Source organism: Montipora foliosa, chromosome 7 (assembly GCF_036669935.1).
Source record: "Montipora foliosa isolate CH-2021 chromosome 7, ASM3666993v2, whole genome shotgun sequence".
NCBI lineage: Eukaryota > Metazoa > Cnidaria > Anthozoa > Scleractinia > Acroporidae > Montipora > Montipora foliosa.
This window is the reverse complement of record NC_090875.1, coordinates 23,163,946-23,183,945: the sequence shown is the minus strand read 5'-3', so window position 1 is coordinate 23,183,945 and position 20,000 is coordinate 23,163,946. Positions and strand designations below refer to the sequence as shown.

General features: G+C 41.4%; 1 protein-coding gene across 1 annotated transcript in view; it reads left to right on the top strand.

Moving 5' to 3' along the window:
- Window positions 1-278: 278 nt before the first annotated feature.
- LOC138011414 (VWFA and cache domain-containing protein 1-like) overlaps window positions 279-20,000 on the top strand; it is a 45,005-nt gene continuing 25,283 nt past the window's right edge. Inside the window, exon 1 of the mRNA XM_068858396.1 lies at window positions 279-481. Within this exon, the coding sequence (XP_068714497.1) occupies window positions 314-481 (168 nt within the window). The 5' untranslated portion in view covers window positions 279-313. The remainder of the gene's footprint in view (window positions 482-20,000) is intronic.

Genomic DNA, 20,000 nt, shown 5'->3' with positions numbered 1-20,000 from the left:
GAAATTCATGCCTTGCTTCCTTAATTATGAGCTTGAATTAATATTTTTTTACTCCGCGTTACATCAGTTTTCATGCGAAAAAATCTTCAGAATTCGTTAAAAAAAAATTATGTGTAAGTTGTTAAGTACTTCTAACCTCAAATTGCTTTTAAAACACAAGGAAGCAATTTGAGTTGCATTCCACGCTGTAGTTTTACTTCACCTGGTCTTTTTTTAGGTTACGTAGTTTTTGACGCACGTAGGTGGCAACACTTAATTGCCACTCACTCACCGGAACAGTTAAACTCCGATCAATTGATCAGCAGGTGAAGACATGGCTACGCATTGTTTTGATGTAAAGGCAACGAATACGTTTGTGTTTCTTTGCTTTTCTTATGTCATTTTGTCGTGGCAAGTGAACGGAAACCTCTTGGATCCAATGTTAATTGGAAACGAGCTGCAGAAATTTGCTAGAGATGCTCTCGGCGCAGATGAGATGCAGGTATTTATCCTTTTGGTTTCAGTCTTACTCATGCAGGCCGAATTGAGGGTCATCAAATGTTTCAATCTTTGAAGGTTATGGTTATGGAGATTTGTGAATAGTCGTGTCGCTTGGCTGAAAAAATTATAGAAAATCGCTTTAAAGGCTGACAATTCTTTGTCGCTTCGGATATGCCAGTTCACCTTTTTCATGCAAAATTGACCGCATTTTAAGCTTTCGATAACCAAAAGAATTGAATGATCTCGTCACGAGACAAAAATTTCAGATAACGTTTTACGCGAAACTAACTTCAGATGTCTTGCTCGGTTAGCCAAAGTCTTTGCTAACCGAGATTCAACGAAATTCAATAGTCATTGGTTGACAGTGAAAGCAAACATTTCCAACTTTTCGTCTCATCACTCTTTAAACGAAAAGGTACGAAAACTTATAGCCATAAGCAATGAAAAAATATGGAAACTCTTTTTGACGTTGTAATAGCGTCGGGTAAAGCTCATAGAATGAAACTGAAAGTGGGTGCTTCACTGACAATATCACTATGCCAAAAAGGAAATACTGCTTTTATTTAAATTCACCAAGTTAATTATTTTGCCATTAAACGAGTAATAAACGACTCAACACTAAACACTACTCAACACTCAACACTACTCATGGACGGCTGGCTATTTGCTCCATTTGTTAATCTGTTTTTGTTCGTAAAGTCCGTGCCCAGTTGTTGAAAGCTCATACGAGATAATCCTGGATCACTGGAAACTTCAATATTTGTTTATCTTTTATTGATCAAAAAACCTTCCACTACCGGCGTTTTAAGCCTTAAATTATGACTTAGACTCTTGTTTTTCCGTTAGCATTACATTGTTTAGGTTAAGGTATTGAATCGCAAATAAACGTTAATCGGCTTTTAGACAACTGGGCCGTCCATAAAATATAAACGTGGCATCATATTGTGCCATATCAACCCATCTTGTTTAAATTACAATTAATTTCTCGGATCTGCGACACAAGCATTTTCAGTAGCTTGCATCAATCAGTGCTAAACGAAGACAAAAGAAAAATATAAGTGGTTAAGATAAAATGGTGATGTTATAAGCAATGACCAGTGAGCATATTCACCACTTTTTATCGATACTGAGTCCACTAATAATTTAAGTATATTCCAATTAAAAGTTAAAGAATGATTAAAATTATGATGACCCGAAGCCATTTTGCTTTTCATCGGCTGCTCGGAGGTGAATATTAGGCTTCTCATACTTTTCAAGCGACGACGATGAGCGGACGTCCTTGAAGACGAGAACCTGCGAAACACAATCATGCGTTTTATGAGCAAAAACAACAGCTCTGCACGCTCCACACCTGCTTTTTACATTTTGGTACATTTTTTCAGCGTGAAATGGCCACATTTGAGGTTATGTGGACGATTTGAGCACAAAATGGGCGCGTTTTCGTTAGCTCTGCCTACTTGAGATAATTTTCTTGTTTTCTTTCCACATATATTTTACTCCTTTCTAAACTAATTTAACTAACAAGGAACAAACTATGTTTGGAAAAAGAGGGAAACTAAAGGAAACGGCGGAAGAAGATTTTGAAACTTTCGTGCGCCATCAGTTAAGTTTAATAAGTGATGACTTGAAAGAGATGAAAGGAACTCAAGTCCAGATTCAAAGAGACATTGAATCTCTCCAGAGTCAAACCAAGATGAATGAAAGCTCGATTTCCAAATTAAAAGAAGCGTTGGATGTAAAGCTGGAGGTATTAACAGGAGACCTGCATGACACTAACAAAAGAATTGACCGAATCGAGAACGATATCACGAAGTATGCAAAAGATATTGATGACACCTACGAGCGACTACTGTCCCTGGAGAGATATTCTAGAGATTATAATTTGAGATTTTATAATATCCCTGAGTCAAGAGGCGAAGATTGTATTGCAAAGCTCCGTGATATCCTGGTGAATGATCTCCAATTGCAACCAAACATCGAGAACGCCCACAGGATCGGGCCCTTCAAGGATGATGGCACTCCTAGACCGATTTTAGCCAAGTTTTTGTACGGTCCAGAGCGTTTTAGAGTTATCAAAAAGAAGAGGGATCTACGTGATGGTGTGCGTGTTTCGGACGAACTGATATGGGAAGACCGACAAAAGAAGAATCAATTGAGATTGGTGATGAAAGATGCATTGGAAGCTAGGAAAAGACCCAGATTTCACCATGGCAAGCTTACTTTCTCCTCTGTAACGTCCCACGATTCGTTCTCCGCCTCCAATATCCCATCAACTCTAATGTTATTCCTTCGACTTTGGTTCTCTAAATACTCTAGTTTGTCCATGTGGTAATCGATGGAGTCATAAATGTCTTCGATATCGGCCTTGACGTTCGCAAGTTTGGTTGCATATGGCTTCAGATCGTCAATATCTTTTTGGGAGAATTCAAGACTCTCCTTAAGATCTTTTGCATCTACTTGACAAATGCTTAAACCTGCCTTTATTTCAGACACGGTTCCAATCACCGCATCTAATAGAGAATTAACATTTTCTAGGAGAGACTGTAAAAGGGATTTAAACATTCTTTCCTGAACTTGAAGCATCTCTCTCAACATGGCGGTCGTCACAAATTCTCCGTGCGGATTCATTTCAGCTCCAGCGCCGACAGATGTCTTCGAATTTCGGGTTTCAGACATGACGTTGGCAAAGACAAAATGTGTTTTTAAGACAGACTTGTGTTAGTAGTTAATCTTAAACAAAAGTATTTAAATAGAATAACCAAAACGTACAGAGCAAATCTTTGGCATCCGTTCTGCACAACTTTCTTTGCCCAATCATATTTATTTGTACTTTTGTTAATAATAATAATAATAATAATAATAATAATAATAATAATAATAATAATAATAATAATAATAACTTTATTGTACACCACAAAAAAGGTATATAGGTGTTACAAGAATCTATTTGAGAGAAGTTGCTCTTTATCGTGTGAGTTCATTGACCTATACTTTTCACCTTTATTTGAAAGAGTCTGTTTTCGATGGATCCATAGACCTGTACTTTTTGTCACGGAATTATGTTTTTTGTCACCAGTTTGTAAATAGTTTTAGCCACTCGTCTTGTTCGTTAGTCTGAGTGTTAATTATCAATTGTACGATTCCCTAGTGTATTATGCATTATCCGATTTAGTGTTATAGAATTTCTTAGTGTTGTAATATAGTCATTGCTTGTAGTTGTAATTGGAATAAATTAGTTAACTATATATAGATGTTAAGTCGTGGGCGTTGGAGGATTGCTGAAGTGGTTTGGTTTAATATTGGTGCAAGGTTTGTTGACAAGAGGAAAGGCCAATTTTAGAAGAAAGTGGACGGCAGAAACGCTCAAACAGTCAATGCTGAAAGTCATTAGCAGACCCCAACCGTTCATCAAGACAAAACCCCTTTGTCTACGGTGGAGGAGCGAGCGAGGAGAATATTACTGTACGACTCTTTAGTGAAAAGGAGAACAGGAAAAGCTGAGCGCCGGCGGAGTTGACAAAAGAGGAACACGACACGTAAAGTCCGAGAAAGATAGAAGGCGCCGGAGAGCAGAAACAGAGGCGGACCGAGAAGCAGTTGGTTTAAAGCTGCATTGCTGGCTGAGGTTTGTTGGTTTGTGGGTTAGTCGGTTTGTTGGTTTGTTGGTTAGTTGCTTTTTTGGAGTGAAAGCGAAGAACTGAACGGAACTGTTTAATATTGTAAATATTTAAAGTAAAGTATTTAGTTTATTTTAATTACTGTTGTCATTTAAATATAAGTTAAGCAAGTTTAGGTTTTTTTTTCTTTTTTTTCCCTCTTCTAAATTAAAATCTTTAAAATTATATTCGTTATAAGTTTCATGCTTGTGCGTTGCGCAATTGTGGGAAGGGGCGTGTGTGTGTTATTGTTTTTTTTCGTTTTGTGTGCGAACCCACCATCACATATTTTTGGTGTCAGGAGTGGGATACTTTTCCCGTGGGAGTCACACACACCTCAGATACAATTGAGCGCCACACTTATAAGCATTATGGCTGCGAAAGGTCCTGACTATAATTCTTGGTCTTTGGAAGACCTTAGAGCTGAAGCAAGGAAAAGATCTCTTCTATTTGTAAGAAAAGACGGGGTGAAAACTTTAGCAAGTAAATTGAGAATGCAGGATAGACTTATGAGGGGTGAAAGTCCCGCAGCGGCAAAGGAACTGGACTTTAGTGCTACAGAGGATAAGACCGAATTACTTAATGAATTGAGCTTTGAACAGCAGATGAAATTACAAGAGCGAGAATTAGCCGTTTTAGAACTGCGTAGGAAAATAATGCAGGACGAAAGGGACGCCGAAAGGGAGAAAAGAGAGTTTGAAAGGGAATTGGAGAGGGAGAGAAGGGAATTTGAAAGGCAGAAAGCACGTGAGGAAGAGGAAAGATCCATTAGGGAAGAGGAACGATTGCGAAGTCTTAGACACGAGAATGAAGAGTTTACCATTCGAGACGTGAATAGGCAACAGAGTGCCGTAAAAAAAACCAAGTTTATAAAAATCAGGGAAATGAGGGAAAGTGAAGACATAGATGATTACTTTAGGATTTTCGAGATGACAGCTAAGGCCCAATCTTTACCTGAGGCAGAGTGGGTTGGAAATCTTGTTCCCAAACTCACCGAAAAGGCCAAATCCATTTACCTAGAAATTCCAGAACCGGCCTCACAAGACTACAAGCAGAGCAAGGCCATAATTATTAAAGCGTATCAACTGACGGCAGATCACTATAGGTATAGATTTAGAACCTCCGAGAAAACGGCAGATGAAGACTTCGTGCAATGGGGCAATAGAACTCGAAGGTACTTGGACCGTTGGATGGCTGTTGCCGAGGCAACTGGGGATGCTAACAAGATCTTAGAACAGATAGTGATGGAAAGACTCCTAGATGCAGTCAGTCCAGAACTGAGAGCTTGGTTGAAGGAGCAGAAGCCAAAAACTGCCGAGGATCTCGGAAATCTCGCGAATCTTCACGTTCAGGCAAGAAAAGGTCCACTAATTTCGGGTAAATATGCTTCTTTTAGTAGGGGGCAAGGTTTTAAGCAAAACAAGGAATTGAATGTAAAAGAGGGTACGTCGCCAACGCAACCAAAACAAGGCCAAAAGTCAGTAGTTCCCCAAAAATTTGTTCCACCCAGCGTTAGAAACGCAAAGCCTGAGGTGACTTGTTTCAAGTGTGGTAAAAAGGGACATATGTCGTATAACTGTGGAAGAACTCGCAATACAACTTCACAAGGGTATCTTTTATGTATGACGCCACTTAAGACTGACCAATTAGAGTTCCCAGCGTGCAATGTTAGAGGCAGAATTTCGGGCAAACAAGCTGAGATGGTAGTCGATTCTGGGTGTACGAGAACCCTCGTTCACAAAAGATATGTTAGCGATGCATCTTTGTCCGGTGAAAAGATTACTGTCTTAACCGCAGCAGGCAAACGGCTGGTAATACCTTTAGCCTGGGTAGAAATTGAGAGTGAACAGGGAAAGTACAAGGAATTGGTGGGGGTATTTGACAGGCTACCCGTTGATTGTCTACTTGGTAGGTCGTCTTTTGGTCAGACCCTCTGCAAGAAAAATATATTGGATCAATGGGAAAACAATATTTTGGCTCACGATAGGGAACATAACGAGGCATTCGTAATGACCCGACGACAAAAATCATTAGAGGAGGCGCAGAAGCGAGCAGATGAGATGATTGATCGAAAAAACTCATTCGCAGTTAGAAATTTGTCGCAGAAAGAGACAAAGAAGGATAACGGTCTGATAGAAGGTGTTTTGCCAACACTCTTTGAGGAGCAGGAGCCTTCTGGGAACGAAGAAAAGAATGCGGAAAGTGAGGAGAGGCAGAGGTCACGTATGGAGAATTTTGCACATAACATTCTGGATAGAAATAGGTGTCAGCTCATGGAAGATCAGCAATCAGATGTAACACTCGAAAAGGCTCGTAGTAAAGTGTCTCAGAAGCCCCCTGAAGAAGCGGATGGTTATTTTATTGAAAAAGGATTACTTTTGCATCGTAAGTTTTTGGGAGACTTTCATAATGGGGTAAAGTTTGTCGATCGCATAGTGGTTCCAGAAGCCTATAGAGATGAAATTCTTCGTGTTGGCCATACCATTCCCCTAGCTGGCCACATGGGAAGCACGAAAACACTTAATCGAATAGCAGCCCATTTCTTTTGGCCCGGTTTCAACTTTGATGTTCGCAAATATTGTGCAACCTGCCCGCAGTGTCAATTGGTGCAACGCAAAATGAAATCGCAAAGGGCGCCTTTGAACCCTGTAAAAATTGAAACAGAACCTTTTCGAAAGATAGCCATCGACATTGTTGGAGAATTACCGCGAACAACAACAGGCTTCAAATATATTTTGACTATCGTTGACTACGCAACACGTTATCCCGAAGCCATACCGCTAAGAAACATCAATTCGAAGACCATTGCTGATGCCCTTATCCAGTATTTTTGCAGAGTCGGAATCCCAGAAGAAATAGTTTCAGATCAAGCCGCTAATTTTGTTGGTAACCTTATGGCGCAATTGTATGATCAGTTAGGGATCTCTAGGATCAAAACCTCAGTGTACCATCCAGAGGCTAATGGCTTAGTGGAACGTTTCAATGGCACATTGAAAGTGATGCTTAAAAAGTTTGTTCGAGAGCAGGTGGCGCATTGGGATAAGTACCTCCCATATTTGTTATTTGCCTACAGGGAAGTTCCTTGTGAGTCAACTGGGTATTCCCCATTCGAGTTACTGTATGGTCGTATGGTTAGGGGACCTTTAGCTGTTATAAAAGAGACATGGTTAGAAAAACATCCCTCTGGGAAAGGTTTGGTGACCCATGTCCTCGAAATTAGACGAAGACTCGCAGTGATGCAGCAGGCGGTTCAAGAGCACTTGAAGAAATCACAAGGGACGCAAAAGCGACTGTATGACATTCACAGTTCCAGAAGACGTTTTGAAGTTGGAGACAAAGCCTTGGTTTTACTGCCCACGCCAGGTAGCAAGTTGGAAGTTTCCTGGCAAGGCCCATACAGAGTTACTAAAGTGTTGAATGACGGGCTCAATTACGAACTCGATACTGGCAAGGCACACAAACAACATCGTACGTATCACATAAACCTTTTGAGTAAATGGCAGAGTCGTGATGAAATGGTTGCACTTGTCTTGCAAGAATCGCTCGAGATGCCCTTACCACATGAACGAGATGTTCCAGCAATTTCAAACGAAGAAACATGGGAAGACGTGGAGATCTCCAAGGATCTATCAAAACTTCACAGAAACCAGGTCGAATTGCTACTGCAGGAATACACTGATGTGTTCTCTGGAAGGCCTAACGTAACGTCCGCGGCAACTCACCGGATCGATATAGACGACTCTCTGCCAATACGATGTTCCCCCTATAGAATACCACAGAGTCTCGAAACCGAAGTAAATAAAGAAATTGATAAGATGTTAGAGTTAGGAATAATTCGTCCCTCAAACAGCCCATGGGCGTTTCCCGTTGTAGTTGTTCCAAAACCAGACGGAACTATCCGATTTTGCGTCGATTATAGGAAACTAAATAAGATTACAAAAATGGATGCATATCCAATTCCAAACATGGATAAAATGATAGAGAAGGTTGCAGCTGCAAAGTATATAACTACACTTGATCTTACGAAGGGATATTGGCAAGTTCCTTTGGAGAAGGCAACTATTGAGAAATCTGCGTTCATTACTTCTAGGGGCTTATACGAGTTTCTTGTTATGCCTTTCGGAATGAAGACAGCTCCCGCCACCTTTCAGAGGATGATGACTGACGTAGTATTGAAAGATTTGGATTGCGCTGATGCCTACATAGACGATGTTGAGGTGGATACGCCTTCTACATTCGCACAACACCTGTCAGATTTACGCCAAATCCTAGAGCGCCTTCGAGAATACAATTTACATGCACGACCCTCTAAATGTAAGATAGCCATGAAAACTGTAGATTTTGTCGGACATCGCATTGGAGGGGATAGGATCGAACCACGTAAAGCTTTAGTTCAGTCAATCGTCGAATATCCCAGACCTCAAACCAAAAAACAAGTAAGATCTTTTTTAGGGATGGTCGGCTATTATCGTAAGTTTATCCCCAATTTTTCTGAAAGAGCATCCGTCTTGACGGATTTAACAAGAGGAAAAAATCCAACTAAGGTTAGTTGGCTGCACGATCACGAAAAGGCTTTCTCAGATTTAAAGGAGGCTATGCAAAAACCTCCGGTACTAAGGCCACCTCATTGGGATGAAGAATTTATTTTGCAGGTCGATGCTTCCAATAGAGGCCTTGGAGCTATTTTGTGTCAAAAAGGTAAGAATGGTGAAGAACATCCAGTCGCCTATGCCAGCAGGAAGTTACAGCCCAGAGAGGCAAAATTAAGTACAACAGAAAAAGAGTGTTTAGGAATCGTGTGGGCTGTTGAGACATTCAGATACTATCTTTTTGGCAGAACTTTTATCTTACAAACTGATCACAACCCGTTAACATGGCTGAATCAAGTGCGAAACAAGAGTAGGAAACTTCTTCGATGGAGTATTACACTGCAGGAATACGATATGATCATCGAACATAAGAGTGGAAAAAAGAACAGCAACGTGGACGCCCTCAGTAGAGTTTAAGCTTGCTTTAGTTTTCTAGCCCCATATGCCTACAGTAGTCCTTTTCTTTTAATCTCTATTTTTTGTGTTTTCCAACCCCAAAATAGACTTGGAAAGGGGGAAGGTGTCACGGAATTATGTTTTTTGTCACCAGTTTGTAAATAGTTTTAGCCACTCGTCTTGTTCGTTAGTCTGAGTGTTAATTATCAATTGTACGATTCCCTAGTGTATTATGCATTATCCGATTTAGTGTTATAGAATTTCTTAGTGTTGTAATATAGTCATTGCTTGTAGTTGTAATTGGAATAAATTAGTTAACTATATATAGATGTTAAGTCGTGGGCGTTGGAGGATTGCTGAAGTGGTTTGGTTTAATATTGGTGCAAGGTTTGTTGACAAGAGGAAAGGCCAATTTTAGAAGAAAGTGGACGGCAGAAACGCTCAAACAGTCAATGCTGAAAGTCATTAGCAGACCCCAACCGTTCATCAAGACAAAACCCCTTTGTCTACGGTGGAGGAGCGAGCGAGGAGAATATTACTGTACGACTCTTTAGTGAAAAGGAGAACAGGAAAAGCTGAGCGCCGGCGGAGTTGACAAAAGAGGAACACGACACGTAAAGTCCGAGAAAGATAGAAGGCGCCGGAGAGCAGAAACAGAGGCGGACCGAGAAGCAGTTGGTTTAAAGCTGCATTGCTGGCTGAGGTTTGTTGGTTTGTGGGTTAGTCGGTTTGTTGGTTTGTTGGTTAGTTGCTTTTTTGGAGTGAAAGCGAAGAACTGAACGGAACTGTTTAATATTGTAAATATTTAAAGTAAAGTATTTAGTTTATTTTAATTACTGTTGTCATTTAAATATAAGTTAAGCAAGTTTAGGTTTTTTTTTTCTTTTTTTTCCCTCTTCTAAATTAAAATCTTTAAAATTATATTCGTTATAAGTTTCATGCTTGTGCGTTGCGCAATTGTGGGAAGGGGCGTGTGTGTGTTATTGTTTTTTTTCGTTTTGTGTGCGAACCCACCATCACACTTTTCAAAACAATTTGAAGGAAGTTCTTATTTTTTCTCTGGGTCCATTGGGCTGTAAATTTCTCTCCTCTTTCTTCCAGTTTGCTGCAATTTCTGAAGTAGATTTATGCTTTCTTATTATTTGTTTCCTTTCTATATTTGATAATTCACATAATTATCTAAGAAATGCAACCTCATAGTTTGTTTCAAAACAATTAAATTTACTTTGAATAATAGAACAAAAGAGATCAATAACAGAATCTACATTTGAAAATACTTTTGCTACATTTTTTGGTTCAGAACCATTCTATACAAAAATGTGGTAACTCATCTTTTGCTTTGCATACTGCTATGTCACAACAGTTATTCAGCGGTGTTACCATTTCACAGGCGCACGCATGCCATGTGCTTTTTCAGCAGTGTTTCAGAGATCGCCATGTTTAATAAAACTATTTGACTGTTGCGTTAGAGAACGAGTCCATTCTCTGTCGTGAGACACAACAGATTGGCGACGAGGATTTTACACAGTGAGAAGCAACTAGTGAACATCATACGATAATGATGTCAATTGGAAAGATCAAAGCTTTCGACCAAACTACGGACAATTGGGATGCGTACGTAGAGCGAGTGGAACAGTACTTCATCGCTAACGAAATCAAGAAAGAAAAACACGCAGCGGTGATACTTAGCCTTATGGGGAACAAAACATATATATTATTACGCAGTTTGTGCGCTCCAGCAAAACCATCTTCCTTGACCTTCGACGATATTGTTGCTACCCTACAACAACAACTGTGCCCCAAACCACTACTTATCGCAGAGAGGTTCCGTCTTCACAAACGTCACCAACTCGAAGGTGAAACCGTAAGTGCCTACCTAGCTGAATTAAAGACACTCTCCCTTCACTGTGAATTCGGCACTAATTTAGATGACTCGCTAAGGGATAGATTGGTGTGCGGACTAAACAACGCACTTATCCAGAAGCGACTACTTTCCGAGCATGATTTAACATTAGCCAAGGCGACACAAATTGCCTTATCGATGGAAGCAGCGGCAAAAGACTCACTTGAGTTACAAGGGAAGAATGAGTCAGAAGTACACAAACTGAACAGGGAAAGTGGAGAATGCGAGAGATGAGGTATGGTCAAAATGACGTTGTTACCGATGTGGATCCAATTTACATTCATCAGAAGAGTGCCATTTTAAGAATGCGAACTGCCGTAAGTGCGGGAGAGTAGGGCACATCCAACGAGTTTGCCGTTCAGAAAGGAATCAGCAGACCACCGATCGGGAAAAACCGAAGAAAGTGAACCAAAAATTACACTCTTTGGGGGTGGACAAAGAGCTGGATGATGACACCTTAATAGGATCCTAAGAAGTCAATAACGTCGGACAGACAATCGATAATGTTATCTGGGTGGAACCAAAGGTGAATGGACAGAACCTAAAGATGGAGCTAGATACAGGTTCAGCGATATCCACACTACCTTTTCAGAAATACAAGGAATTGTTCCCAAAAACACCCCTCGTAAAGACAGTAGCCATTCTGAAGACATACTCAGGAGAAAGGCTTACACCCGAGGGCAAACTTGATGTTCGCGTGGAACACAACAACCAAGTCAAGGACTTGACATTATATGTCGTAGACACGCACGGTCCCGCTCTGTTTGGGAGAGATTGGCTGCATCAAATCCAACTTGACTGGAAGCTCATCTGTTCCATTGCACACATACAGCCGACACAGGAAACTCAGAAAAGATTAGAGAGGCTCCTTGAAGATTACAGTGAAGTATTCCAAGATAGAGTTGGCTCGCTCTAGTCGACGAAAGCAAAACTCACCTTAAAGGAAGGTAACCAACCTAAGTTTTGCAAAGCAAGACCCGTGCCCTATGCCATTAAACCAAAGGTAGAAGTAGAGCTGAAGCGTCTGGAAAGAGAAGGTATAATACATAAAGTCAAATTCAGCGACTGGGCGACCCCTGTTGTACCAGTAGTCAAACCAAATGGTACCGTACGAATCTGTGGCGACTACAAGAACACAGTAAACCCTCAGCTGCAGGTGGAAGAATACCCACTCCCCCGCATTGATGACATTTTCGCAAAGCTTGCGGGAGGACAGTCATTTACTAAAATTGATCTTAAACAGGCCTATCACCAGATGGAGTTAGATGAAAACTCACAAGAGTATTTGACGATCAACACTCATCAAGGGTTATACCGATATAACCGCCTTGTATTCGGAATAACCTCAGCCCCAGCCATTTGGCAAAGATCAATAGATCAAGTCTTAGACGGAGTGGGAGGTACAAGTTGCATTCTGGACGACATCATCATTACAAGCAAGAACGACCAAGAACACCTTGACCACCTGGAAGAAGTTCTAAAGAGGTTGCAAGAACATAGTCTACGAGCAAACCGGGAAAAGTGCGAGTTCTTCCAAACGAAAGTAACCTACTGTGGCCATGAAGTAGACAAGGATGGATTACACAAAACACAAGAGAAAGTTGATGCAGTTGTCAACGCCCCAAGGCCAGAGAATGTCCAACAAGTTCGTTCATTTTTGGGACTAGTGAACTTCTACCACAAGATCCTGCCCAACCTAGCCACCACCTTAAACTCCCTGAATCAGCTCTTAGAACAAGGTAAACAATGGAAGTGGACCACAGACTGTGAGGAAGCTTTCATAAAAGTGAAGGAGCTCATCGCGTCAGACATGGTCCTCACCCACTATGATCCCGGACGACCCTTAAGACTAGCTTGTGACGCATCACCAGTTGGCATTGGAGCTGTCTTGTCACACATTGTGGATGACGGCTCCGAGAGACCCATCGCGTTTGCATCTCGCACCCTCAGTAAGACAGAGAAGAACTATTCTCAGATTGATAAGGAAGCATTGGCACTAGTGTGGGGAGTTAAGAAGTTCCACCTGTAACCTCTTTGGTCGTCATTTCACACTTGTAACGGATCATGAACCTCTGACTTCGATTTTCCATCCAAAGAAAGGGATACCAGCAATGACAGTTGCTCGCCTACAGCGTTATGCGCTCTTCCTTGCAGGGTTTAACTACAGCATTGAATACAAGAACACCACCTAGCACGGAAATGCTGACGGGCTATCACGCCTACCTGTAACAAGGGAAAGTGAACGGTGGACAGTGGACCCCGTGAAGGTTTTCCAAATGTCTCTTCCAATCAGTGTGGGTATGATCCGCCAGGCAACCCAAAGGGATCCTGTTTTATCGCGTGTGTTAGAACATACAAAGCAAGGGTGGCCAACAAAGTGCGAGGAAGAGCTGGAACCATATTACAGAAGAAAAGATGAACTTACTGTCCAAGACAGCTGCCTGATGTGGGGAACACGCGTGATAATCCCGTCAAAGTACCAGATACAAGTATTGAATGAACTCCATACTGGTCACCTTGGTGTTGTCAAGATGAAAGCCTTGGCCAGAAGCTACGTGTGGTGGCCGGGGATGGATAAAGCAATTGAACAGATGACAAAAGAATGCACGGGCTGTCAACTCACCCAGAAAAACCCGGAAACCGCACCATTGCACTCGTGGGAATGGCCAGCTCGTCCCTGGAAACGGATACACGTTGATTTTGCTGGACCATTCTTAGGGGAAATGTTCCTCGTTGTTGTTGATGCGCACTCCAAATGGCTAGAAGTGGTAAAGATGAGTTCGACAACGGCCACGAAAACAGTTGAAGAATTGAGAAAGCTTTTTACTACCCACGGCTTACCAGAACAATTAGTCAGCGACAATGGGCCCCAATTCGTAGCTGAAGAATTTAAATCCTTCATGAGAAACAATGACATCAAACACATACGGTCAACGCCGAGCGGTTCGTACGAACGTTCAAACAAGCTCTGCGGGCAGCAGCAACCGAAAGGAATCCACTCTCCTGGAAACTGGCGAACTTCTTACTAGCCTATAGAACAACACCACATGCAACAACAGGGGAGACGCCAGCCATGCTACTCATGGGAAGGAATATTCGGACAAGACTTGATGCACTAAAGCCCAACATACGGAAGAGAGTAGAGGATAAGCAGCAATACCTGGAGTTGAGTCTAAGCAATATGCACAGACGCAAGCTGGATGTAGGTCAAGAAGTTGTTGCCCGAGACTATCGTGGCGGAAACAAGTGGATGCCTGGGGTCATAACAGCTCAGAGGGGACCCTTAACATATGAAGTTAGAATTGCACCCAACACAGTTTGGCGGAGCCACATTGATCAACTCAAGGGGTCTGCCCTGCCCCTAAGATCTGACCAAGGGGGCGAACAACAACAACAACAGAGCCCAGCTGTGTTCACAGCTATCCCACAAACAGCAAGCAATATTGGAAGAGAAGTTCTGCAGTTCCCGACACCTGACAACATTGAGGGTTCAAGTACAGAGGAACACCCCTGTCAGTACCGCAAGGGACCAGGCGACTGTTGCCCTTAGCAGCACGGGGACACCGGCTAGACGTTATCCTGCTCGGTTACGGAAACCACCTGAAAGACTGAACTTATAACTGACTTTGCTTGTTTGTTGAACCCGCTCGTCTGTAATTGGGGGGAGGGATGCTATGTCACAACAGTTATTCAGCGGTGTTACCATTTCACATGCGCACGCATGCCATGTGCTTTTTCAGCAGTGTTTGAGAGATCGCCATGTTTAATAAAACTATTTGACTGTTGCGTTAGAGAACGAGTCCATCCTCTGTCGTGAGACACAACACATACCACTGGAAAACACAACTAATGCAGTAGCTAGAAATTCACATCAAAAAGGCTGTGCTGCTTTCCTTATTATCCAAAATGGCAGTTTTAAGATGTTGTTTACTGGGAACCACATTACAAGATAAATTTCCCTGACATCTTGCTCTATGATTAACTTTTACATGGCCAGCGGCCTACGTCTAATTTCTTTAGAAAATCAGAAATAAAAACATATTTTGCTGGAGTAACATTTCTGATAAATTGCTCTTCCATTCTCAATGATACTATCAACTGTTTGAGAGGTGCAATAGTTACAAGAATTTTGAGGTGGAAAAACAAATAGAATAAAATGACACAGCAGAACATTCTTTGCAAGAACAAAGATAAACATTTAAGTGCTCCTAGGGTCTTAAATTTTTGGTTTCGAACATATGATGAATGAACAATGCTTCCACTGTTGCTAAATACATTTAAATAATGTTAACACATTTTAATCTCATAAGCAACAGATGTTTGTGCACATATATTCTGAAAAGGTTGCACCAAATTCATTAATGAATCTATTTCAATTGAAGTACATGTTGCAAATGGGTCCCATACCTAATAAATCTCTGCCATGAGAGTAAAAAATTTTACACTTCCCATTAGGCAGACAGTATATCGCTACTGTGTAAAGTTCAAGTGTTAACATATAAACATATATGCATGATAATTATCCATGAGCAAACTGGAATCAAAGGCAGCTAACATTGATATAACATAAGGAAAGTCTGAAATTATAGGAAGTGCACTATTTAGCAAACAACTATAACTATCACTGTATGTCAACAGAAACCCATAAGGGTTGAAACGTGTAAGACACGTTCACAGCTTCCGAATATTCAGTGCGAACTGATTGGTTGAATGTTTCAGTTCTAAGTACCATATTTGGAAACTTCTCGCTCTTGTTGTTCCAAATATGGTACTTAGCAAATTGAATATTCACAAGCTTGTTTCCCAGCACACAATGGGCCGTTACACGTTTCAACCCTTATGGGTTCTGATGTCAACTGATAATTAATGTAGCTTACGTTATAACCATAACAGGCAAATCTGTCAAAATAGGAGTCCCTGTTTGCATGATTGTGACAAAGCTGAATACATATTATTCCCAATGTTTATAATTTGAACCAAGTCAGCTGAAGAGGTTATTGGATTTCTAAAATTTTAAACAAGTGCCGACAGAGACATTGCCACAGGTTGTGTGCCTGCATTTGCCGTACCAAATACTTCAACATTACCTTGACTGTATGGTGGGGCAATAGTTTTAGTTGGATCAACAATTCCTGGACCTCTCCTGGACCTGGGTTGTTTGTACGTCATTTGCGAGTTGAATTAACTCAGGAATGTATAAAAAGCGATACAAATAGATCTTTGTAAAGCCACAGATGATTAATTTGTTACATTTCATAAATGTGAACCAAACTTTTCAATACTGGCAAATAAATGACCTCTCAGTAAAACAAAAGTAAGACAGAAAACCAGAATTTCCCCTTAAAGCATCCTATAAATTCCTTTGCAGAGCAAATAAACCGAATGCATATCAACGACTAGTCTGTGCACAGGTGACCAAGGCTCACTGTGTGTGCCACATAGATAAATATAGAGAGCATATGAGGCGAAGTTTAGGTCTGGAAATTTGCAAGAAAATGGAAATACAAATCGATAAAACTTACCATGTTGTGAGCTGTTGTTGTCTTTAATACGTATACGAAGTTTTGGGAAAAATGGTCCCCGTTCACCTTCCTTCATAGTATGGTGACAAGGTAGGAGATGGAAGCCAGCGTAGGGACTCCGATCGACCCAAAACAAGCACGATTTTTTTCGTGAAAATCGAATCCAGTCGCTAAATAAACACGCCAGGCTCGTGGAACATGAATTTCTCTAAGCCATGAATCCACTGAAGCGTCTCCAGGTAGCAACGCGAAGCCACCAGACTCCGTAAAACTTAAAGTTAACCTGCTAAAATGGCGGCCAGAAAGCGTTGTCCTCGCAAAGTGTCCAATTCAAAATGGCACTGAACTCTGGACGCCTGGTGACGAGTATAATAAGTTCTGGAGGGAGGGGAGTCCCAAATTGCTAAAAACAAAACTCAATGAGCAATCTGGGACTCCCCTCCCTCCAGGGGGACATATATTCTCCTCGTCACCAGGCGTCCCGAGTTCAGTGCCATTTCCAATTGGACACTTCGCGAGGACAACGCTTTCTGGCCGCCATTTTACCAGGTAGCAGGTTAACTTACAAGTTTTACGGCGTCTGGTGGCTTCGCGTTGCTACCTGGAGATGATTCAGTGGATTCATGGCTTAGAGAAATTCATGTTCCATGAGCCTGGCGTGTTTATTTAGCGACTGGATTCGATTTTCAAGAAAAAAATCGTGCTTGTTTTGGGTCGATCGGAGTCCCTACGCGTACGCTGGCTTCCGTCTCCTACCTTGTCACTATACTATGAAGGAAGGTGAACGGGGACCATTTTTCCCGAAACTTCGTATACGTATTAAAGACAACAACAGCTCACCACATGGTAAGTTTCATCGATTTTTATTCCCATTTTCTTGCAGATGTCCAGACCTCAACTTATGTTCTCTATATCTACCTATGTGGCACACACAGTGAGCCTGGGTTACCTGCGGTCTGCGTTGTTGACAGAATTCCCCATTTTGACTTCGTCGCATGCCCATACTGACAATAGCAGTAGTTCTAAGAACAGTTCAGATTGCTAAAAGTCGGATAAGTTTTTCTCAGGTATTCTCAGTTTCGCTCAAAGCTGCTCTAAGGTTCTCAAAGATCACTAGCAGCTGAGATGACCGGCATGTTGATGGAGATCAGTTTCAATGACCTTATATGTCGATCGCCGCTCTCGTGCAAAGTGTTTATTTGTAAAACAAATTAGAAAAAAAAAATATAATTTTGTCTTTAATGTCAACAACTTACCTTTGGCTAAACAATCGAAAAAGATTTATTCTAACAGCTCGATCCGTTCGACCCGGGCCGTACGACCGCGACTACAATCACAAAGTTTGAACAGTCATGATGCGATGATTCGGGCGCGACCATGCACATCCAAGAGAAAATGACACATCTTAAGGGCTAGACTTTCAAAAGTCCTTCGTCTCGTGTAGATTCGCGTCCGAAAAATCACGCTTCGCTCGCCAAAACATTTTTTCCCGGGATTCTCGTGAGGTGGAATTGCGGCAAGTCTACTTAAGGGCTTGAAACATATATGCATGAGAGGGATGGCTGATTTCTTCAAACACGCACCGTTTATTTTGTCATGCAAAATGGACTGATATTCCAAGCATACATACATTTTAACAAGAACAAAAGCAAGATGACACACGCTAACACCAACCCGGTGTGGCCAACACAGCACGCATGCGCACAACCATTTCACCCGGTCAATTAGCAACCATGGACAGCTGTTTCGGCCTTTTGGGCCTCATCAGCATGGCGTAGCTAACATGCCAGGCGGGTGTGTTCACATGCCATACATGTGGTAAGCTGGGTTGAGAACAGCAAAACTGTTCTCCCACGGCGAGTGTGTGGGAAGGTGGATCACATTAAGAGATCGGTGTGTCACGTAAACTAAAAACAACAACAATAGCATGTGATCCACCTTCCCACACGCTTGCCGTGGAAGAACAGTTTTGCTGTTCCCAACCCATGTCCATGGCTGCTAATTGACCGGGTGAAATGGTTGTGCGCCTGCGTGATGTGTCGGCCACACCGGTGTTTTCGTGTGTCACCTTGCTTTCATTGTTGTTATACATTTTAAGACTCTACTACTTCTTTTCAAGTCTTTTTATTTATTTTTCTAACTCAACAATACATTTTTCAGCAGCTACTAATTGTTTTGAATAATCCCCTACCCCCCGCCCCACCTAAAGTTACAGTCATGTATGTAAATGTATGCACGCATAAATTTCCATGCACTAATGTGACACGGAAAACAAGAAACGGAGGGTATTTTATACCTAATGCGCTTACTGCGCATGAGTAATTATCAAATCATCATGGGATTTACACAATCGAAGAAATTAATTAGTTGTCTCGTACTGTCAAACCTCAATACTCTGCTATTCATATAAATACAAGAAGCTTGAAACAACATTTTGATCAAATGTGTAATCTTTTGGATTCGGTTTCATGTAAGTTTGATTTTATCGCTTGTTCCGAGACATGGTTTACTTCTGAAACTGATAATACCTGTTTTCAAATTCCAGGTTACACTTTAGTTAATGAAAATCGCACCTTTTCGACAGGTGGTGGTGTCTCTTTATATGTTAGTTTAGGCTATTCATTCTCAATAAGAAATGACCTGAAAATAGACTCAATTGAAAACTTGTGGATAGAAACTAATGACATGATTGCAGGGATCGCGCAGATGGAGGGACTTTAGGAGGGACCCACAGCAACTCGAGCATTTAGTTACTAAAATGCAAAAACAAAAACTCGGAGTCTTTTTAAACATTGTTTGTAGAAAAAGACGCTACATAAAATGAAAATCCTTACCGGTTCCCGTCAAATTTTGAGAGTTTCGATGAAGCTGTTTTGTCGGTTAACTGAAAGTAAACATGAGTTCATGAAGAAAATTTAGAGGCAAGGAGTCAGTTTGTACTCTGTAGGCATGAAACCTAACTTTTTCCTCCTTTTTCATACCGGAAAATGGTTTTGGATACTTTAAATTTTTCCGCAAACGGCAAACGCGAAAATCCCTACTTTCACGTAGAAACGGCAAGCGGCATCCCGCAAATGTAGAAAATGGCGGGAAAATCATGGTCACGTGGTCACTTTTGGCGTCGCGTGTCACGTTAACGTTATGCTAAATCTCTTATTGTCTAATTTTAGTACTGCTTCTGCTAGATTTTGTAAGAACAAAACGTAGCAGCAGTGCGTTCCGCGCACGATTTAGCGTTTAGCACGTGCAATCCCTCGTGCGGGTACTTGGTTGCGGGCAATCAAGAGAGTTGTGGTCATTAAGCCCAATCTGATTGGCCATTATCTGGCGGGACCTGTATTCTAAATTTGGATAATACCGTAAACTGATTGGCCAAGGCCAAATGAGAGAGATTCGACACTTTTGTGTTATGGACTTCTTACTCTGTTGATGCAAATTAAGGAAAGTTCATTGG